The sequence below is a fragment of the Anabrus simplex genome, chromosome 13 (assembly GCF_040414725.1).
Source record: "Anabrus simplex isolate iqAnaSimp1 chromosome 13, ASM4041472v1, whole genome shotgun sequence".
NCBI classification, from domain to species: domain Eukaryota; kingdom Metazoa; phylum Arthropoda; class Insecta; order Orthoptera; family Tettigoniidae; genus Anabrus; species Anabrus simplex.
The window spans coordinates 106,638,249-106,661,326 of record NC_090277.1 but is presented as its reverse complement, the minus strand read 5'-3'; the positions used below and the strand labels follow the sequence as shown (position 1 = coordinate 106,661,326).

The following is a 23,078-nucleotide window of genomic DNA, read 5'->3' as shown; positions in this document are numbered from 1 at the left end:
TAAAATTTGCTATGTACATCTGACCTTGAATATATCATTAACGTTCAAGTTTTACTAGTAAAACAAGTTCCTAGAATGACTTTGTCATATTGTCTTTCTTTCTATGACATATTATAGATATCAATACGGAACATCATGAAATTAATTACTCAAGATATTAATGCCAACCAAGCAAGACGTAATGCTTATAGATACAGAAACATTAGAATCAAGTCGATGAATACCACCGAGCTCGATAGCTGCAGTCGCTTAAGTGCGGCCAGTATCCAGTATTCGGGAGACAGTAGGTTCGAGCCCCACTGTCGGCAGCCCTGAAGATGGTTTTCCGTGGTTTCCCATTTTCACACCAGGCAAATGCTGGGGCTGTACCTTAATTAAGGCCACGGCCGCTTCCTTCCCACTCCTAGCCCTTTCCTGTCCCATCGTCGCCATAAGACCTATCTGTATCAGTGCGACGTAAAGCAACTAGCGATGAACATTAAACATTAAGAATTTGGTTGATATGGGCTCGCATATTGATAGTTGTGGTAATAAAATTAACGGCTCCAAGAATTGATGACACCCCCGCTAAGTGGAGAGAGAAAATTGCTAAGTCAACAGAAGCACCAGCGTGTGCAATCCCTGAGGAAAGAGGGGGATAAACTGTTCAACCAGTACGTGCTTCATACACCTAGATATATTCATAAACTTTAAGGTCGGGCCTGCCCCCTGATAGTAAAATTAAAGGGCCGCGGTATTCTTTTCCAAGAACTTAGCAGGAGTACAAGTACTCATTCAATTATTCTGATTTGCGTCGTATATTTTTATATACGTATTTAACTTCCCGCAACCGTGACAAATTCTGGACCTTCAAAACATTCTCCACTCTACTTTGGCGTTCGACTGCAGCGCATGACCTTGAATGTGCCGCGCTGATCACCAGGAGCTGGCGGCTTTCTACTACAAATCTATTCGTCTGCGACTTCAAGTTATTTTTGATCTTCGTATATTAGTTGATAGTGTTGTGACTTTGTGCATGACAGAATGTGGTGTCGTGTCTTTGTGCCTATCAGAGTGTGAAACTGACCTCCAATATTCATAAACATTGTACATGTTTTTACGGCTGATGATGACCTGGACTAAGGTCGAAACCGGTCCCATTTAAATAGGAATGTGATTACTGCATTTCTTTCTTTTAAGTATTGAATAGGTTGAACCTCCTTTTCAAATATTTAATTTTTAATAGCGATAAGCACGAAATTTTTCATATCTTCTTTCTAGCCTTTATATGATCTTGTAGGTACCGTACCGTAACGTATTTTAGCGAAATGAACTCGCGAAATATCGCGAAATCTGTTTATTACGCGAATCGTGCAAATAATCACGAAATATACCCCACTTGGTAAGAAAAATGCGAAATCGTATCGGAAAAGTTCTCCAATAAACGTTTAAATGCTCTTGAGTACTTGACTATAGTAGTTTCCTTCTCATTTGATTGATAGCGCTGTATATTCTCTACACAAATGCACACAAAGCGATGAGCCCTGTGTATCGGAAGTATGTGTATTCAGTTCCGTGATCTCTAAGGCTATCATTAAAAATCGATATCTGTTATCGATTACAGCAAATGGCGTTGTGGTCGTAGCAAGATCGGTTGTAGATACAGCAGTGCGCATTATCCTCTTTCGGATTGAAAGTTCGCCACTTATGAACCTTTATCAGCAAATGTCCAGCATTTAAGTACAAAAATGCTGAAAACTAAAGTCACAACAGTTTTTCCGAGGGCCGAGGAATACAACAGTGAGGCGTTCTATGTATTTGATGCTGCAAGAAAGATTCTAATGTGTAAGTACTGTAATGTTCGCATTACGTGAAAACGAAGAGATGCGTGTGGTAAATACTGTAGAGAATCAGAAACACACAAAAAGAAGAAGAACAAAGCAAATGAACATAATTTTAAGCGGCAAATAACAATCGGCGATACTTTACACATCGCAAAGGAGTTGAAAAGTGATAGAGAGCAATTTGTAATAGACACAACAAAAGCATTCATGCAAGCCAGCATTTCTATAGAAAAATTGGATAATCCTGGCATGAGGACATGGATGAATATGAAAGGGAAGATAAATAATACCGACTTTATTATAAAATATGACGATATTAGTAGGCCTGTTCTAAATAAATCAGGCCGAGCTCGATAGCTGAAGTCGCTTAAGTGGAGGCAGTATCCACTAATCGGGAGATAGTGGGTTCGAGCCCCACTATCGGCAACCCTGAAGATGGTTTTCCGTGGTTTCCCATTTTCACACCAGGCAAATGCCGGGGTTTTATGGCCACGGCCGCTTCGTTCCAATTACTAGGCCTTTCCTATCCCATCGTCTCCGTAAGACCTATCTGTGTCGGTGCGACGTAAAGCAAAGAGCAAATAAATAAATAAATAAATAAATCGCCTGGTTGAGTTGTAATAATGTTTATGTTTTTACGTCCCACTAACTACTTTTACGGTTTTCGGAGATGTCGGAATGTTGTCCCACAGGAGGTTTTTACGCGCCAATAAAACTAGTAACCCGGGGCTGACGTATTTAAGCACCGGACTGAGCCAGGATTTTACCTACCAACTTGGGCTCAGAAAGCCAACGCCTTAACCGTCTGAGTTACTCATCCCCGGCCGAGCGGCACCAGCATATCCATGAATATCTTCCAGGGATATATGGCTTCTGAGTTACTCATCCCCGGCCGAGCGGCACCAGCATATCCATGAATATCTTCCAGGGATATATGGCTTTGCAAAATGCAGTGAAAGCACGTCTGATAGAAGAGAAGCAAGAAGACATTGTTGGTGAAGTTTTAGGAGGATTTGCACCAAGTGTTGGCAAGTATGGTTTCCGACGTCTAATGTGTTCAGCGAAAGGGGCTGCTTTGTTTACAAAAATTACTTTCTGACTGTCGCACAATTCTGAATCCTGATAATGTTGAAACCATGCGTAGTTTTTTACTTAGGAGACAAGTCAATCAAAATGTTAAAACATGAAGAACCAAACCAAACCCCACGGCACTTAACGCCCTGAAAGGGCCTTGGCCTGCCCTGTGACCGCTGCTCAGCCTGAAGGCCTGCAGATTACGGGGGGCGTGTGGTCAGAACGACGCATCCTCTTGGCCATTATTCTGGGCTTTCGAGACCGGGGCCAATATCTCACCGTCAATAGCTCCTCAGTTCTAATGAGGTAGGCTGAGTGGACCTCGAACCAGCCCTCAGGTCGAGAAAAAATCCCTGACCTGGCCAGGAATCGAACCTGGGGCCTCCTGGCGAGAGGCAGGCATGCTACCCCTACACAACGGGACCAGCAAAAACGTGTAAGCTACGTATAAATTCCTAACTTCCGCCTAACTTTATTTTAAGGTTTCAGTGATTTATATAGGCCTACCGGTGTTTATTTCTACAACATTTTGTATATTTGGTTGTTCTAAAGGTTTAGTAACAATTTAATACATTACAAGTGTTCACTTTAAAACCCCTAATCACAAAATTAGTTAAATTTACCCCATACCATAAGGAATATTTCACAAGAAACATCGATCAGTATGACAATTTATTTCACGAAATACCTACCGAAATAGTGTTAGTTTTAACACCGAAATCAACAGTTTTATTTCACCAAAAAATAAGGCCCTTAGGTATAGGCTGTTCCAAATTAAAGCACCTTTACATTTTTTAAATGTTACCAAATTACATCATGATATACAAATCACTTTATCACTCTTGCAATGTTAACAATCCAATCTTGAGGTTTTCTTAAATTACACTTTACTAGTTACATCATTTCAGAATCGAAATACTTCTTGCATCTCGCAATATTCATACAGTTCAACATTTCTTGCCTATTGCCTAGAAGAAAAATTATTACACACATATTTCAGCTACATAAACAAATATTCCAGCAAAGTCCAGAGTTCTTATTTCTTCATTTCTCAAAATATTACAAACAAAATAAAGTCCTTCAGATATGTTAAATTGAAAACTTTTACATTTCCAAACTCTAACTTCTTGCAACACACAACATCCAGTTCCAGTTCTCTATCCCACCACAGCTTACACTATCTGTGTTGGTGCGACGTAAAGCAAGTTGTAAAAGTTGTGTATAGAGTTACTGTTAAATTTCATTATTCTGGTTGGTGTCAGTTTTAACTTCGATTTTAAAAAATATATATTACTCTGATGGGATTTTACTGTCATTCATAAGATATTAAAACTCTGGGAAAATTTGCTTATGTGGTTATATAGGAAGATGGTCTTTTTATTGATTGTTTACATTTTAAAACAGATTAAGCATATAACTCCATTTTCATCCATGTCCATTTCCAAACATACAGTGGTTAGGGTTATGTGCCAAAGCTCTTCAGTTCATTCTTTCTTTCCACCATTCTTCTTTGCTGACATTTATGCCTTTTGTCGCAATGCTTGCAAATGCAAAATTCCGTCATCTCATTTGAGGTCGTCCTGTGCCTCTGTTTCCAGTGATCATTGTCTGAAAGGCTTTCTTGAGAATCCTCTCATTTTCTGTTCGCTTTATTTATCCAAACACCTTAGCTTTGCACTGTCAATTCTTGCTTGCAATTTACAAACACCTTCCCTTTCCTGTTTCTTCTCGTTTCATATTCTGTCTTTCCTGTCCTTCCCTGAATGCTCCTTAGGAACTTATTTCTAATGCTAAAATCCTGCTCTCATTTCTTTCAATTAAGGTTCAGGCTGCTGCAGCATACATCAATATTGGTACAAAATACGATGAACGCTAAAACTATCAAACCAAATTATTCCCTATTAATTGATTTATGTGCTTTTGCTTAGAACAAGATCCAGGGAAAGAGACAGGGATCGTGAAAAGGACAAGGAACGTGAAAGAGAGAGAGAACGAGAAAAGGAGAAGGAAAGAGAAAGGCGCAAGAAAGGACTGCCAGCTCCCAAGAAGGAACATCTTAGTGGTAAGCGTGATTTAAAATTAAAAAAAAAAAAACTTGTTTGTACTATTAATGCAGATATTGCTATTTAACTTCAGCTGGTCGTCAGGAAATTATGTGAAGGGGCACTTAAGGGCTTTTCAAGACCCCACTAGTTCACTTGAAGAAAAGGAGGATCATTCTATATTTTGACTAACTTCACAATTAACATTTATTTGGAAGTATTAATAAACCTTAACAGTGAAATTAAATAATTCATTATTTAGCCCCTATATATATATACACACACACACACACACATGCACACACATTTTTTTTTATATATTTTTTATTTTTTAACATTTGCTGGAGAGTTTCAGGAAAAAGGTATTTTGAGGTCCTCTTTGGTTGGAATCAGAACGTGGACGGAGTAATGAAAAGAGCAATACTTCGTTGACCCCCACATCAAAGGTTTTCAACGACATTCAAGGAAGCATTGTCTTATGATCAGAAATGCTAAAACTGTTGAACTGGGAAACAAATTTCTAAATAAAGAAAACTATTACGGACTACTAATTACCGGAACATTCCAAGCATATTACAACAGTTTCTGAGTGAACATTACAAATACCTTTTCCACACTTGTTGCATGTTTTTTAATCTTTTTGTCTAAGGAATTCCGGTAGGAAGTTCATATTCATATCCAGTGGCAAGAAGACCACTCTTCACACACTTCTGATTTCCCAGAAGCCGACTGTCTATTTAGGGATGAACTAGTTGTCTTCCTAGCTGCAGCAGAAACTTTCCCCTCTTCTAGTTGGAATGCCCTAGATTTTATGGATAATGAAACCACAGTATCCTTGCGGCAATCGCAGCCACTTCTAGCATATTGTAAAACAAAACAAGTGACCAGCGCGTGATGTTGCGTTTTACACTGTATGTGTCTGCCATCTGATTCATTCCTACGTTCCTAACTAATTTACTACACTTGTACACTGACAAGAATTGAATGTAAGGTCATCAAAGAAGCGTTTAAGGAATGCACAGTCTAACCAACAACCTGACTTCGTAGTAGCTTACTTAAAAAACAACAGAAGGAAAAAATACCTTAGGGTCTGCAGAGGCCCCTTGTGCCCATCAGACGGTGTGTGTTATGTTACATATTCTGGACAACAGTATATAATAAGTCAACATTTGACATTGTTACTGTTATACTCAGCAGAACCAGATAGATGTCACAGCAAGCCTACATCCTAAGACGTAAATGTCAGTCTACACATGCCGTGAAAGAGATGTGGGGTCTCTAAAGAAATATTTTAAGCAGTCCGATTCATTATAACTCATTTTATTTCTGCAAAGTTCACTATGGATCCACTGCATGAAAGTAAACAAATAAAACTTGTAGCATGCACCATCTTTCCAACTCCAAATGCTACTTGCCAAAAGTCTTGCAAGACAATCTGATCACAATGCACGTGTGATAGGGCATGTTTTGGAACACAGCCTATTCTGTTTTCTTCTAGCCATTCAATCCCCTCCTGAGGCAAAGGCCTCCCTCAGCATCTTCCAAATTCTTGTCACATGTAGTCCTTGTCTAAATTGGGCTCACAACCCATTTCAGGATACCAGATCATCTGGCTGAATGAAGCCGCTGTCCTTTGTCCCACGATTGATAGCCACTGTAGTAAGTGAATAACGAATTTGGGGCATCAGAATCGCAAAAGAACAAAAATTGTAGAAAAGATGTACTATAGATTGTTACTACTTTGAAAACATGGTCTATAATAAACCTTTTTATAGCTTATGTTGTTGTGATGTGTAGAACTTTAAATTCATATTGAAGAATGTTGTGTATAAAGAAGCCCATATGAACCAAATAAGGCCTAGTTCATTAATCTCTGTTTTGAGGAGGAGGAGAAGAAGAAGGGAGGAGCATAATTATGCTTACCTTTGATTAAGGAATGAGATCATTAAAATATGCAAGACCCAACGATCTGGTGTAATTGTTATCAATAACCAGGATTACCTGTCTAAATTGTAATTGTGATGGAGAAAAAGTAAGCTTTCCATTTATTATGAGAATGTATGTGGTCTTAAGACTAAACTGGATGACTTTAAAATATTCTCAGTAATAATTTCAATGTTATAATGCTCACTGAATCCTGGCTAGATGTTAGTGTGTATGATAGCCACTCTAGTAAGTGAATAACAAATTTGATAGTGAAGTACAGAGTATACCAAGCTGACCGAGCAAGGGGCTCACCAGGGCGAGAGGAAGGGTAGTCACAGCTGTTTTACACAGCTAAACTGTCTTCAAGGTTGAGCAAACAGCAGAACACTTCCGAGGGGCTATTGTTGAACATAAATATTCAGGGAAAGGTCTGGTATTTAATTAACGTGTACGTACCTCCTTGTGAAAAACTAGAGGTACATTGTGAGGTATTTAGGTGGATGGAATCTCATTATGAAATTATGGAGAGCAATGTAATAATTACGGGGAACTTTAACATGCCAACAGTATTTAATTAAAATAGTGATTTAAGTTTAATGAGACAATCCCAAGAACTAAAAAATCTTCCTCAATTTACTCTACTTGAATTCCTATAATTCCGTTCCCAATAGTAACGGTAAAACTTAAGACTTAGTACTCATCTGTCAAACAATAACGAATGTCACATGTAAAAGGAACACTGATCTGCTGTTACCTGAGGACTCCCAACACCCTGCCCTAGAAGTAGAAGTACAGGTCACTCCAAACTGTAGGAACTGCAAAAGGGAAGCTAATTTTAAAAAAGCTAAGAGATCTTACTTGGGAAGACCTGTACGAATGCACTGATGTAGACAAGCCATGGTCTGTCTTTATTCTAAAATTTCTGCAATATTAAATGAGACTGTTCCTAAAAGTTGTTTTGTGAAAAGTCAGGGCTTACCCAGTTTGGTTTACAGAGGGCATAAAACAAAAACTGAAAGAGAAAGATATTACTGGTCATGGAAGCACCTTTCAGAATATTACAATAGGCGATTTAAAACTTCAAGGTCTGAAACTAAGTCTGCAATTAAATCCTTGTACAGTCGAACCTGCCCTAACTGACACCCCTATTCAGCGGACACCTCCCTATACGGACAATTTTCCTCGGAACCAATTTTATTTTTACATAAGACCAGTGTTAAATTGGCCTCATTTAAGCGGACACCTCGAACTCCGGACAACGGATATCGCCATTTGTCCTGTCCACGTGACTTAAGCGGACACTTTACACGTTGCAGGACAATTTATTACGCCGGACCACATGTCATCCTTTCTTTTAAAACCATTCTTCAGACATAGGAAATCCCTTTTGAATGTTTGTACTATTTCGAGTACAAGGGGAGAGAAGGTACATCGGAATGCAGTTCTACCTAAAGGTGTATAGGCCTAAACCGAGAATTCTAATTGCCCAGAAATGCTGCCAGAGACTGTTGACTCACAAGTTACCTGGGGAGTTTCTTCCCTTCTTGTATCATTCTATTCATAACTTGGATTGTCGCTGATAAGGTCGAGCTCAGGTAGTCGACTTGAGAAGGAAAAGACAGTACAGGCGCTAATTAGTGAGACAGAAATACCGTAGCGTTTCAGTTGTCTGTTAACCATGTGTAGCAAGGGTCGATCGTGTTTAGATCTCGAGGCAAGAAGAAATGTGATTACAGAAAGTGACAAGGGACTTTCAGTGAGAAAGCTTGCCAAAAAATTCAACTGCGGGAAAACTCAAATAAACACTATTGTGAAGAATAGAACTGAAATTTTAACGGAGTAGGTGGAAAGTAGGAATCGAGGAGTGAAAAGAAAGTGGGAGTCAGTTTTTCAGAAGTGAACGTTGCGGTATATGAGTGGTTCAAGTGTGTTCGAGTGAAGAAACTGTGTGTGAGTGGACCAATGTTACCAGAAAAAGCTTGAGAAATCGCAAATAATCTGAAAGTTGAAAATTTTGTAGCTAGCAATGGTTGGTTAGATTGTTTTAGAAAACGTCATAACGCTAGTTTCAAAACAGTCTGTGGAGAAGGTGGTGATGTGTCTGAGACTGAAGTAGCTGATTGGAAAGATAAGTTACCAGACATTTTGAATAGTTACAAACTGAAAGATATTTTGAATGTTGATGAAACGGGTCTGTTCTTTAGGGCGATCCCGAAGAAGTCAATAACTTTGCAGAATGAAAGTTGCAAGGGTGGGAAAATGTCAAAAGAAAGAATCACCATCATGTTTTGTTGTAACGCACTCGGTGAAAAGGAAAATCCTCTAATAATTGGTAAATCCTCGAGACCCAGGTGCTTTAAAAACATGGACTTAAATTGTCTTGGTGCCGAATGGCATGTGAATAAAAAGGCATGGATGACGTCACCAATATTTGAGAATTTGCTCCTAGCTTTGGATTCCAAGACAAAGGCCAGAAACCGAAACTTGATGTTATTGCTAGATAATGCTATGTGTCATCCAGAAATACGGCTTTCAAATGTAAAGCTCTTGTTCCTTCCACCCAGTACCACTCCTCATCTTCAGCCATAGGATCAAGGAATCGTTCAAGCATTCAAATTAGACTATCGTAAGAGGGTTTTACGGTCATTAGTTGCACACATGGATGATGCAGACTCAGCTTTTGATTTGATGAAGATCAATGTTGGCGATGCAGTTTCGTGGAGAAAGGCAGCCTGGAATGCAGTCAGCGGAACCAGAATCAGGAAATGCTTTGCAAAATGCGGCATCGCTAATTCTACAGTTGAAAAACAAGCAGAGGTAGAGGTTCGAAATGAATCTGATGAACTTCAGACTTTAGCAACGACAGCTGGATTGATGTATGATATTTAAGCCGAAGAAGAGAATATTCCTTGCTGTGTTGAACTCGAGGGCGACTGGCAGTCCTGACTCCAGGACGCACTTTACGGTAGGTTTCTATGTTATCAAGTTATACAATAATTGTGTGATGCATGTGTTGTAAGGTCCATGTAAGGTCCATGTTTGTTTCCACCTCAATTCTTCATTAATTTTCTTCTTGTGATAGACAGCTTTTAATTCTTTTAAGCTAAATTTTCAGCTTTAATTTAATTCACTGCACTTCGTAAATATTTCTAGCTATCCATAGCAGCCTTCATTAGTCATACAAAAGGACCATTTTGAATTAAACTTATCGTTTTGCAGATCCTGAATCAGGAACGAAAAGTGACGATGACGGTGAGGCGGAAGAAGAGCAAGAAGTTCTGTCAATGAATCAGGGACTAAATATGCTTCAACAGATAAAAAAATTTGTGTGTCACGCTGGACCGTGAGTACAGCGAGAACACTATGGAACCATTTAACAGACTTTATTCAGTTTTCGAGAATATCGCAGTTAAGAAAACGAAGCTTTACGATTACTTCACGAAGCTGTAATGTTTGTAAATGATGTAAAATCACTTATAATAATTCTCTATGAAATACTAACACAGAAATTACTTAGAAGAATAAAAATAAAGATATGTATGCTTATACTTAAGGTGGATGTTCTTTGCCCAAAAAACGTTAGATTATTTTTCAAACTTGTTTTAGCGGACACCTCTCGTAACAGACATTTTTCCTCGGAACCGACGGTGTCTGCAGAAGGGAGGTTCGACTGTATAATGATTATATAAGAGTTATAGATCATGATCTCACTGATAACACCAAAACTTTTGGACGTAGTAAACAATAATGAAAAAAGAAAAACAATCACAATACCTATGAATACTACTATGAGTCATTAGATAATGATATAAACATTACAGAAGGGTTTGCAACATACTTTCAGTCTGTATATTCTCGCTCAATATAACATTCCAAAGGTTCTGCAGGGAACCACTGGCATTATCCACATTCACAGCATTACTGTAGAGGATGTTGAACTAGCATTAAAAAAGCTCAAGCCAAAATCTCCCATGGGACCAGATTAAATACTGCCGTGTGTTATAAAAGGTTGCAAAGATGTACTGAAATACCTTCTCCTCTTCATTTATAACTTAATTCTCAAAATATCTTTATTTCCCTCAGTATGGAAACTGTCCTGAGTATGTCCTGTGTTTAAATCCGGTAATTCAGTGTTAATTTAAAAAACTACAAACCAACATCAATTGTCAGCTATAGCTAAGGTTTTCAAATTTATATTGTCCTAGACCTACAGTCTATGAAAGACCTTTTAATATCAGAACAGCAACATGGATTTATTTCAGGATCGTCTACAGTAATAAATCTCTTTAAAATTTATGCAATCAATATCCACAGGACTTGATAGAGGCAGCCAGATAGATGCAGTATTTACTGATTTCGAAAAGGCCTTTGACAAAATTGACCACAACATAGCCCTAAAAATATTAAATATTCTTGGATTATCTTGCCCACTGTTACGTCTTTTCAGCTTCTACCTGACACAGTCGCGCAAACTCCCCAAATTGCCCAGGCTGCCAGTAAATAAACACAATCAAAGTGTGGAAGCTCACATCACCAAGAATGCACATCATCATCATCATCATCATCATCATCATCATCATCGTTGACCAACGCCAGTTTCCCAGGTGTGGTATATGAGCCCCTTCCATTTTGTTCTGTCTATGAACCCTTCTTCGTTCACAATCCGCTCCCAATCCTGACCTCTCTCCTCTACATCCTTCTTCACTAAGTCTGTCCATTTTTCTATAGGTCTGCCCACTGTAGGGTTGGGCACTATGTCCCTGTTTCGGCACAAGGTGCCAGTGCACAGTTACGTTCCGCTGTTCCAGAACACCGAGTGTCAATTGTTCCGAAACATTCTCAAGCCAGCCGGAGACACTGGCTCGCTGTCCCATCAGAAGCGCCACTATGCACTGCCCTTCGCCTACTAGCTGAACTGTGCAGCGGGCGCACGGGACGCGGGACTGTAACATCGCAGTGTAGAGAGAACTTCGAGACGCAACATTACATGCTCCGTGCCAGTGGGAACTGGGAGTGTGCCTGTACGGAACGTGCTGTGTGGTGTGTGCCTGTGTGTAGTTATGGCCATGGTCCAGCATAAAGCTGCAGGGAACGTGAACGAACAGTCGGAACACTGAAATTCGCGCCCAATAATCACGTTAAAGGCTGCTATTAGGTTAAGATTTTTCCGGTCAATATAAAATACACATAACACGGTTACAATGGCAGTGCAGGTGTTTAAAAGTAACCAATTCAAGAATATTTTCACCAGTTGAATGTATTGGCCTATATTGTGAGTAATTAGTGAGTAATTAATATCTCGAAAATTTCCCTCAACACTTTCTCGGGGATTGACGTTAAACATTAATTTGGACTTTAAGGAAACTTTAAGCCCAAGAAAAACGTGGGTCGTCGCTTTGGAATTTAAAATATAACTGGATGAATACATTGTTCTACTTTCCTGCTGTTAGGCCGGGCGCACATTGAGAAGCAGTTGGCCGCAGAGCAGGGAAGAGCAGAGCAGAACAGCACGAAGCTTACGAAATTGCGAAGTGGACGTGAGCGCACATTGCCACGCAGGGTCTCGTCGGTTTTCAGAAATAACATGTTTTCTTTAGACTCTGTGATACTGGGGCATCCAGTATAAAGAGGCTCTTTTTTCTTTTTCTTCAAGCATTCGCAATTTTTCTCATTTTGTTAGTCATCTTCACAATTTCCCTTGTGCTGATGGCAACGCGGTTATTCAGCTTAAGACAATCGCAATAAAAACAAACACCTTCGCCAGTTTACAAGACTGAACAACATTTCTATGTTACCGATGTTCGGCGTTCATATGGACTAAGCAAAGAATTTAATTCATGATTATTTTTTATATTTTTTACGTCGCACCGACACAGATAGGTCTTATGGCAACGATGGAATAGGAAAGGGCTAGGGATGGGAAGGAAGCGACCGAGGCCTTAATTAAGGTACAGCCCCCCCAGCATTAGCCTGGTGTGAAAATGGGAACCCACGGAAAACTATCTTCACGGTTGCCGACAGTGGGGTTCGAACCCCCTATCTCCCGAATGCAAGCTCATAGCAAGGCGATCCTAACCGCACGACCAACTTGCATGGTAAATTCATTAATAGGATCACAGTGGGGGAGAGGGAAAAAAATGTATTTACAAATGTACTGCTAGATTTTCATCTAGTTGTCACAAGACACAAGATACTAAAATCAATCAACATTGACAATCTGTTGTGAACGCGTTTGCATTTATATTTGACAAGACATGATAAGTGATTTTCCGTATTTATCTCTTCACATAAATGTGATGATGGATGACGGCGACGGAGTCGGCGATGATGCTCTCCATAATCAGCATTAGATCTTTGTCTTAAATTCTATATGTTGCGAGAACTTGGGTCATGGATTGTTTCATAGATATATGAGGATTACATTCTTTTGTTTGCTGTTTGTTTAACGTCGCGCTAACATATCGAAGGTTTTCGGCGACGGAAGTAGGGGAAGATTGGGAAGGTAGCGGGCGTGGCCTTAATTAAGGTACAGCCCCAGCATTTGCCTAGTGTGAAAATAGGAAACCACGGAAAACCATCTTCAGGGTTGCCGACAGTGGGGTTCGAACCCACTATCTCCTGAATGCAAACACAGATGCGCGATCCTAACCGCACGGCCACTTGCTCGGTGGATTACATTTTAGGCCTTTCTCTAAACTACCTTGTTATGCAGCGTGAATAAAATGATTTATAGCCTAGACTGTAGTGCCTTATTCCCCGAATTTACATACCGATTTTCTTAAATTCTGTTCAGCCATTTACTCACGAACATACATACATACATACATACATACATACATACATACATACATACGTTCATATATACGTACATACTGCATTGCAGTCCACATGATTCACATAGTACCTACAAAACATGGTGAGACTGAATGGCTGTGGTAATTTTCTCCTCCATTTCTTAACTAACTGCGTGACACGTGCGCAGGAAACTGTGTTTCGAAGACATCGCGTGGTAGGCGGAAGTACGTGCAGAACCGGCCTGCCCTGTCTGTCAACTTGCGATGGTGCAATGATTTGTGTGGATTACAAAAATCTGCTCTGCGCTGCACTGCCTTATGCTCTCTGCACTTCGAATTCCTTCCCTCTCAACTTCCATTTACTTTCTTCAATATCTCGAAAATTTCCCTCAACACTTTCTCGGGGATTGATGTTAAAAATTAATTTGGACTTTAAGGAAACTTTTAAGTCCAAGAAAAATATGGGTCATTGCTTTAGAATTAAAGATATAACTGGATGAAAAAATGTTGACACTCCAACACAGGGCGGCACACAGCCGGTATCGACAGGCAGACACAGGCAAGGCCAACTAATCTATCTAGTGCGGCCTTGGCACAGCACGTTCGGTTCAGGCACATCCAGCTGAAGCGGAGCATGTCCTGTTGCCTCTCGAAGTTCTCTCTAGGACGCAGTTACAGTCCTGTGTCCCGTGTCTCGGCACTCTGTACCGAAACACTCCGCCTCAAGTTCCTAATGTTGCGGAACAAGTGAATGTTCCGGTCTGCCCAACCCTAGCCCACTGGTCTCTTTCCCCTGATTTCTCTTTCATACTCCTTTCTTACAGACCTATTAGCACTCATTCTTTTCACATGACCAGACCACTTCACTCTTGCCTTTTGGATCTTCTGGAGTAAGGAGCTTCCTAGTCCTACGTCTTCTCTGACTTTTTCATTCCTGATTTTATCCCTCCTGGTCTTCTGGATCATTGTGTGTAGGAACTTCATTTCTGCTGCTTGGAGTTTTGAGTTGTCCTTTCTTGTTAGTGTAGCGGTTTCCAGGCTATATGTGAGGATAGGGGTGTAGTATGATTTATACAGTGTCATCTTGGTTTTGAGTGGTACTTGTTTATCCCATAGTAGCTGTCTTACTTGGAGGTAAAAATGTATTGCTTTGCTGATTGGACTGTTTACTTCATATTTAGCTAAGTTATCCTTGGACATTATACTACCCAAGTACTTGAATTCTGTGACACTGTCCAGCTTAGTGACATTTGGCATGATTTCTGGCTGATTGTCACCCTTCTGTACCTTCAACACCACCGTTTTAGCCTTGTTGATGTTTAATCCATATCTCTCAAACTCCTGACTCCACCCCTGCAGTCTCTCTTCTACATCTTTCTCTGAGTTCCCCCAAATTACTACATCATCTGCAAATGCAAATGCTTTTTAAGTCTTGTTGCCCCTTTTCTTATAGCGCCTTTAATATGGTATCCATTACAATGATAAATAATAGGGGCAACAAAGCACTACCTTGTTGTACTCCCCTTTTTGTCTCAAACCAGTCTGACAGTCCAGAACCTACTTGTACACAGCTTCTGGTTTTCTCGTAAAGCACCTTAACTTTTGAAATTAAGACTGTCTGATGATGACCTTGACCTTAGGTCGAAATTAGTTCCAAATAAATGTTTCATTTATAATGTAACCCGCATTACATAAATTTTGTATTGAAAAGGTGGAACTGTTAAACTAAACTTTTAAGAAAGATCTAATTAATAATATTCAAAAGAATTTAAAACAAATATTGAAACAAACATCCTTCATTCTCAGTGAATACGATTCCTACAGCCAAAGCATTGCTGAAAGTCCATAAAACAGATATTCCCTTAAGACCCAGAGTTAACAATAGGAACAGCCCAAATTATAAGACTTCCAAATTTATTCACAACTCCTTAGAAAAATATCACAAGTTTGAGAACCCCAGTTCTATTTAAGAATTCTATAGAATGTTATAATTTGACAAAAGCCTAGTGCTACTACTACAACAACAACAAAAAAGTACTCTTTTTGAAATAAAAAACATGTATTCTAATATACTGGTCAAGAAAACTTGAAAGATAATCAAGGATAATTTTCGATGATGATACTGATGATGTTTGTTGTTTAAAGGGGCCTAACATCTAGGTCATCGGCCCCAATAATTTTCGAAAACATACTAAATTAAGCACACAGGAAATCGAATAGTTCTTAAATATTTTAGAATTTGTAACTTCTAACAGTTACTTCACTTTCAATAGCAAAATCTATAAGCAGGACAGTCTTTATTTAGACCATTTGGAAAATACCAAAATTCATAATAAAATTAAAGGAATTGTGTTCTTGACGCGTTATGTCGACGATACATTTGCCTTGATAGATCACATCATCACCAACGGCGATATCATCATTGAACAGCTAACTGCGGTTGATCCATGGATCGAGTTTACTTCCGAATTTGAAATCAACAATTCTTTAAACTTTTTAGATCTTACTATTAACAGCAGCTCGAACAAATTTCCTTATACTATCTTTAGAAAGCCCACCCAAACAGTAAACACTATTCGTCAAGATTCTGTGCACCCGGACTCTCAAAAAAGAGCAGCTTTTTACAGCTTAATTCGTAGAGCTTTTAACATCCCTTTACCTGACGCAAATTGAAAAAAGTTACTCGATACCATCTACTTTATTTCAGTAAGCACTGTTGTGGCAGGCATTTCATAGACAGGATAGTTAGAACACTTGTTAACAAATCCACCCCAACTTTGCTCTGAGAGACAAAAAAAGAAAACAGATAACTACTCCACCTTCACTTACACGAATAACAATATTTACGAAATCACTAATATTCTTAAGAAACATAATGTCAATATTGCCTTTAAAACAATCGACAACAATACTAATTTTTTTTATAACGAGCACAAAATCAATAACATTGGGAATGTGTTACTATTGTGTTACTATTCATATATTGGGAATAAATACAACAAATCAGGTGTATGTAAATTAAATTGCAACAAATATTCAGTGAATAATGTGGTCAATACGGAAGAAGCTTTTTAATTAGTTATAAAGAATAATTTAAATGTATTTTTGTCCTTGTCCTTTGTTCTTAATCTTAAAACTTTTAGGCTGATGATGTCTAGAAGATAGATGAAACCTATTCTGTTATTTTTTAATGTTAATTTAAATAAATAAATAAATTAGTAATTTTTGTTTAATTATACGTACGGCAGTACAGGCTTTCTAATGAAATTTATGCAAAAAAAAACAACCAAAAAACGCTCCTTCGAGCGTAACCTGTGATCTCACAAGAGCACCGTTCTATATAAACGAAATGCGATTAAAAATACCATTGTCTTCTACGACACAATATCAAGCTTCATGTCAAGAACTATAGGATAAAAAAGCATATATATGGATAGATTTTTTCCAAACATACGGCATGACGTCAGAATGAATGAATTCTGACTATGAACTGCGGGATACCATATTACACTTCTTATTAAATGTTCATAAAACCATTAAAAATTGCAGACAAACAATTTGACTACCACAGGCATATCAAGACGTGTTATCTGACCTATTTATAACGAGTGCTGCAGAGCAGCACGGATCCTCTAGTTAGTATTTATTCTTGTATGTGATGGTTCCTTCCCTCCATAATGATGATTGATGGAATATTTTAATTTTGTTTGGTTACAGTCTGCAGTACAACTTTATGGGTTGGTCACCTGTCCAAGTTGGTTCATCAGGAAGAATTATCAGACACGTTCGGTGAATATGGGGATATAGTATCCATAGATTTGATACCGCCTCGTGGTTGTGCCTTTGTGGTGATGAATAGGAGACAGGATGCTTTCCGAGCACTTCATAAACTCAAGAACCACAAGCTGCAAGGAAAAGCTATTACGGTAAGTCAGATTTATTTTTGCTCTAGAAATTATGAAAGGTGGTTAGTTTGTCTTATTTGTAAGCTGAGACAATTCTGTAAAGTACCATTGAAGAACCCTCTTTTTACATTTCTGTCTATACATTATCATACCATTTATATTGTTTTTGATTGATCCTGTCTTTTGGCCTATTCTTACTGTATATTATTTTCTCATTATTAAAAAAAATTATTACCAAGAGAGAGAATTTTAGCGATACTAGGGACTGCAAGATTAGTGGGTAGGTTATTGCAGTGAATCAGAGCCCTGGTGGGCTGAGGATTTGAGGCTGTGGGACTGGGTATTTATTTTTCATCTTAATACTCTTCTCTTACTGACGTGTAACACACCACACTATCAACTGCTACAGAAACATGCTATAGTGAACACACCCCTCCACAAGGCGTTGGCATAAGGAAAGACATCCGGTCGCATAACTGAGCCAAACCCATAGTAAGTACTGAGCCCAATAAATTAAGGAAAGTGATGAGTGGGGGGGGAAGGAGAAGAAGATATAATTCAGGTAATCATACATTTGTTCTCACTATCAGTCCACAGTGAGAATTGATGGTATAGTACTCGTCACGTAAGGCTATACCCTAAAAGGGAAATATCCCCGCCCTATTATTTTTTTAATGGCTCATCACTGCTGCCAACTGGACTAGTTACGTATTGTTATATACAAAGTTACACATTGAAGAGAAACCACGCTGTAATAATGCACACAAACAAATATATTACATGTAGATATACCGTAAGTCAATAAGAATACCCAAAGGCTAATTCTGCAAACAGTACCAAAGTCGTGAGAAGACAGGGTTATGTTAAGTTAGGTTGAATACAAAATTGCCTTCCGTTTGAACCATGACGAATAGAAGAACCAAGTGTGATGACTCATCGAGTTCAAGCACGCCCCGCCAGGCAGCGCTAGAGTGTGGTAGGTTCACAGTACCGATCTGCTGGTCTTAGGAATGGTGACACGGGAAACGCATTACTCTGTAACTGTTAAGTGTATACACGGTCTTTTTTAAAAGAATGAGAGATTACAATTAAAATACCATGGCAGAGAACAATGGAAAAATATCAAACACGGAAATAAGAGCTACAACCTTCATCACATGTTGCGAAAAGCACAAGTTATATATACATAAATAACACATAACTCCCACCACATTAAAACAAACACCCATGAACTATTTAAAGTTATACTCTATTTACCAACTCAGTTTGTCGGTTACTGGACTTTCGAAAGATTGCGTGAAGATTTGGCAGATGTTCGAGATTGTAAATATTGCCGGATTTCTTTCATTCTGAAGAAAAATCGGCACTTCAGATAATGATAAACAAGTCTTTGTGGTGGATTATATCCATAACATGTTGAAGGATCAACTGAAATTTTGTCTATAGAATCAATTCAATCAAAAAGAGATTTCGCCCCACATCGATTTTGAGTTCAGTTTTTCACTAATTACTGTCTCGGCCTGGAAAAGAATGTCACATATACTTTTCGAAGGGCGTGTTAAAAACACTTCATTATTGCTGGAACCGCAGTCTGTTATTTCGGAGAGAACTGAAAATGTACTTTGATTATTGTCACATAGGGAATGGGCACAGGGCGAACACTTAATAAATTTAGAAGAGTGATTAACACAGCACCCAAGTCAAGGTTTGGAGAAATTGCTGAATGGTATGGACGGAGTGCAGTCGTACCTAGTCAGGTGATGTAGGTAATATTTGATAGGAAATGAAGCCTTAAAGGAAGTAGATGAATATTGTTACTTGGGTAGTAAAATAACTAACGATGGCAGAAGTAAGGACAGAATAACATGCAGACTAGCACGAACAAGGAAGAGCTTTCTTACAAAAAGAAATTTACTCACTTCGAACACTGATATAGGTATTAGAAAAATGATGATTGTTGTTTAAAGGGGCCTAACAGCTAGGTAATCGGCCCCTAATGGTACGAGGTGCAATGAAATGCAAATTAAAATTAAAACTTCAAATGTATCGATTAGAATCTAAGCACACTAAGAATAATAACCCAAATTTTGATCAGCTATTGGCTGACCTTTTAATTCTCCATTCGCTGATGCACTCCCGTCTTCAATCTTCTTTCTTCTTTTCCTAGTGGTGTCTAGATTCTTTTTCCTGTTGGGAGTTTTACAGAACTTAATCTCACTTGAAGGTTATTTCGGCAGATTAGGGAAAATGTGAGACAGTGCTCCTGGACATAATTTCCATCTCACACGAGACATAAACCACTGTTCGCCATTCACTATAAAATTATCTGATTTTACTATCAAATCATCAGAGAAATGAACTTGACAAATTCTACTATTACGCGTTAACACAGTATCCTTTCATGGAATAGCTCTGGCCCATTTTTCAAATTTATTTATATCCTTCAGTGGTGAAAAGAATCCTAATACCATTAACTACTCTACCATAGCCTGACTTTCAGCCAGGCACAAAACAGTACGGCATGTTGAACTATTAATTTAATCAAGCCACATAACACACGTGCTTTAAGTGCACAACACACAGTGAACTTAGTTTAGGAACTGAAAGCAAAGAAAATTCAACTTACTGACTTGTAACTAATTCTGTACCTCTTATCCATAAAACATTTAAAACCAAGTCTAATCATCGTTACGCGTTGGGTTAAATTTCGGAAAGGCTATTATCGTGTGAATTTATAGCGAGAAAGTTATCACTTTTCTGCTGGTGCTTGATATATGTTTTGATGGTACATAGGCGGTTAAGTTAGGTTAGCTGACATTGTTTGAATAAGAGAGCTGAAGCGTTTGCCACAATATGCAACCTTGGGTATCGTTTTCTGTTGCAAGCTCTTTCACTGACATTTGTAGGCGATGTTGGAGTTGATTAGTGATACCCGTCAACTGCCGTTCTGTAAAGAAAATCAGAAATGATAGAGGACAATATGTTTTCATAATAAATATGTAAGTAACGTGATCGATAATAGTAATTAACACCTTACAAACAAAGGCTAAATAAACAATCGCTTAATTTTAATACTCTACACTGAAATTAAGTAAGAATGCAATACACTTCAAGATACTGCGACATCAGTTGTCGTCGCTGCCCCCTGGGATGTACGACGAGTCCTCTGCACTTGACGGGTTCTTCTCGTTGTGGGAGCTATTTCAGAGAGTCGCAGTACCTCGGCTAGCTAAGGTGTCTGTATTGGTGCATAATTTTGATGATACAAGTTTCAGAACTCTAATAGTGATGATTCGCGTCGTTTGTGGGAGGTTAAGTTGGGAATCCTATCGGGCGATCGGTTTCTCGAGTCAAATTTGTGGCATGTGCTTTCCAGTTCATCAATATCCTGCCTATGCTCCCTACTATTGTAACTCATGCGATGCATGTAACAAGACTGACCTTGTACTAAGGACGGAACTATTTTTATAATTCATTATGACCATGAGGTTGGAATTTAATTTACAGGTAAGGTTGTTTACAGGTAATTACCAATGAAGGAATGGAGATATTCTGGATTGGATTCTGTTTATTCAATAAAATATCCCTATCTAAGCTAAGACGAAACCAAAGCGTGTGTTTTACTTTCCAAAACCTGTAATAGTTGAAATCGAAACCATTCATGAATTTGACTCTACCTCAATATAATACAGTAATATCAGTTTTGTTAAATTTTCAATTCCCAAAAAGCTAGTTGTGAATACAAACACAAGTTCACAATGCCAATCTAATTTACATTAACCTTGAAAGTGGTAACCATTTCTGAGATCTCATTGTAATTGTTCTATCTGGAGGGCATAACCCCCTTGATAATATTCTTTTCTTAATTACGTAGTCTTAATTACCTCTGTGTCATATTTTACACTCTTCATGTCGTAAATTTATAAGGAGTTTTACGTCTATTTACGTCGGAAGGGAACAGCCGATAATGCCTTTTCATGGGTCACCTAACCTAAACTGAACTCAAATGATCACTACTACATCCTACTCAAATTATGTTGTCCTGATGATGCTCGTCTTAATGCAGCAATAATTGCACCCCTATCCTCACGCATGCCTTCGAGGATCATTTTAACCTAGCACTAATGGATGATATGAATGATGAGGAAACAACGCATGTATCAACAGGAACAACAAGGAATATTTATACTCGCATATAAAATCAAAATATCACATGATATCTACACTACGTATAATTAATTACTATGTCCATGAAGTGCTACTCTTAACCTAACAGATATCATGGAACGTATCCTCGTAGCCATGTGTGCGGTCGGTTCCCTACGTGTCGCAAGCATATCGATGCCATATCGGTCAAAAGGCATAATAATGAAACGTGAATCTCGAATGCGGTATTCTTAATGTCGTGACGTTGGATCGAATCATAATGGTCGACATAGCCTCATAATTAATAATCATCAGCATTACAGTTTCAATATACACTTACATATGTAATATACATATACATTTACATGACTGTATAGTAAACACAACACACCTGAATGGCACGCTCTTCGTGACGAATTGTCGGGTGAACTTTCACTATCTCATCTCAAACTCACTTCATGACTTTCATTACACAGCACGTTTCTCTACAACAATAATTTAAGTACACATGAGCTCATCACAAGCCTTGTTAGCATATCACGATATCATACCACACTGAATTATTAATTATCATTATCACGCGTGGCTTCACATTTATTGTATTAGACTTACCTGCGCGACATCTTCTCTAATACCACGATATGCCGTTGTTTCTTGCTTATCATCATCATAATAACATGCTGTGATAAACTACTCGAAGAATAATTCGCTCTCGAATTCACGAAGTTCACTCTCACAGTATACGCACGAATCACATTTCTACTACCCGTGTGTTACCAGCATTTACATCACATCTCAGATATGCCTAGATTACACCTTATCACATGTCACATATGCTCGCATAAGCCTATAAACCTTGCAATAATTATGATATCAAGTCATGTAAGCAACGCTGATGTCGACTCTTTTCCATAAATAATCATACACGCACATGATACTGTGAAATTTATAATATCGTGTCGCCAAACGCATGTGTAAATTGCTATATGCCAAATAATTTAGAATCAAATCGCTTATTGTGCACTTATTCTCACGCCTCGACGAACTACTTCAGGACATGTCTTAATACTACTATCTTACATTATATCTACTAAGAAATGTAACAAAAATCTTCCCATGAGATAATAATAAGAAATTGTGCACAAATGTGCATTACATTTTAGAGTAATCCAATAAGGAAACTGTTCTTTTACTGCATTCACTAAAATGGTATCGATCACATTGTTACATAACACGCACACGCACTGCACAGATGGGTCATGAAAACCAGGTCATACGCACAGTTTGTGATGGAAACCATGTATGGCCAATCTGTTCAGAGCACTCCTCAGTTCGTTGTTCGGCCCAGTCCAGCTTCAATTAATCATT

The 23,078-nt window shown here is 38.5% G+C and overlaps 1 protein-coding gene across 7 annotated transcripts in view; it reads left to right on the top strand.

The window, feature by feature from the left end:
* Isha (Insulator su(Hw) mRNA adaptor) overlaps nucleotides 1–23,078 on the top strand; it is a 402,024-nt gene that overhangs the window by 155,050 nt on the left and 223,896 nt on the right. For all 7 annotated transcript variants that reach the window (XM_067156873.2, XM_067156871.2, XM_067156870.2 and 4 more), the window contains exons 10-11: nucleotides 4,826–4,959; nucleotides 17,377–17,585. In XM_067156873.2, coding sequence (XP_067012974.2) covers nucleotides 4,826–4,959; nucleotides 17,377–17,585 — 343 coding nt within the window. The remainder of the gene's footprint in view (nucleotides 1–4,825; nucleotides 4,960–17,376; nucleotides 17,586–23,078) is intronic.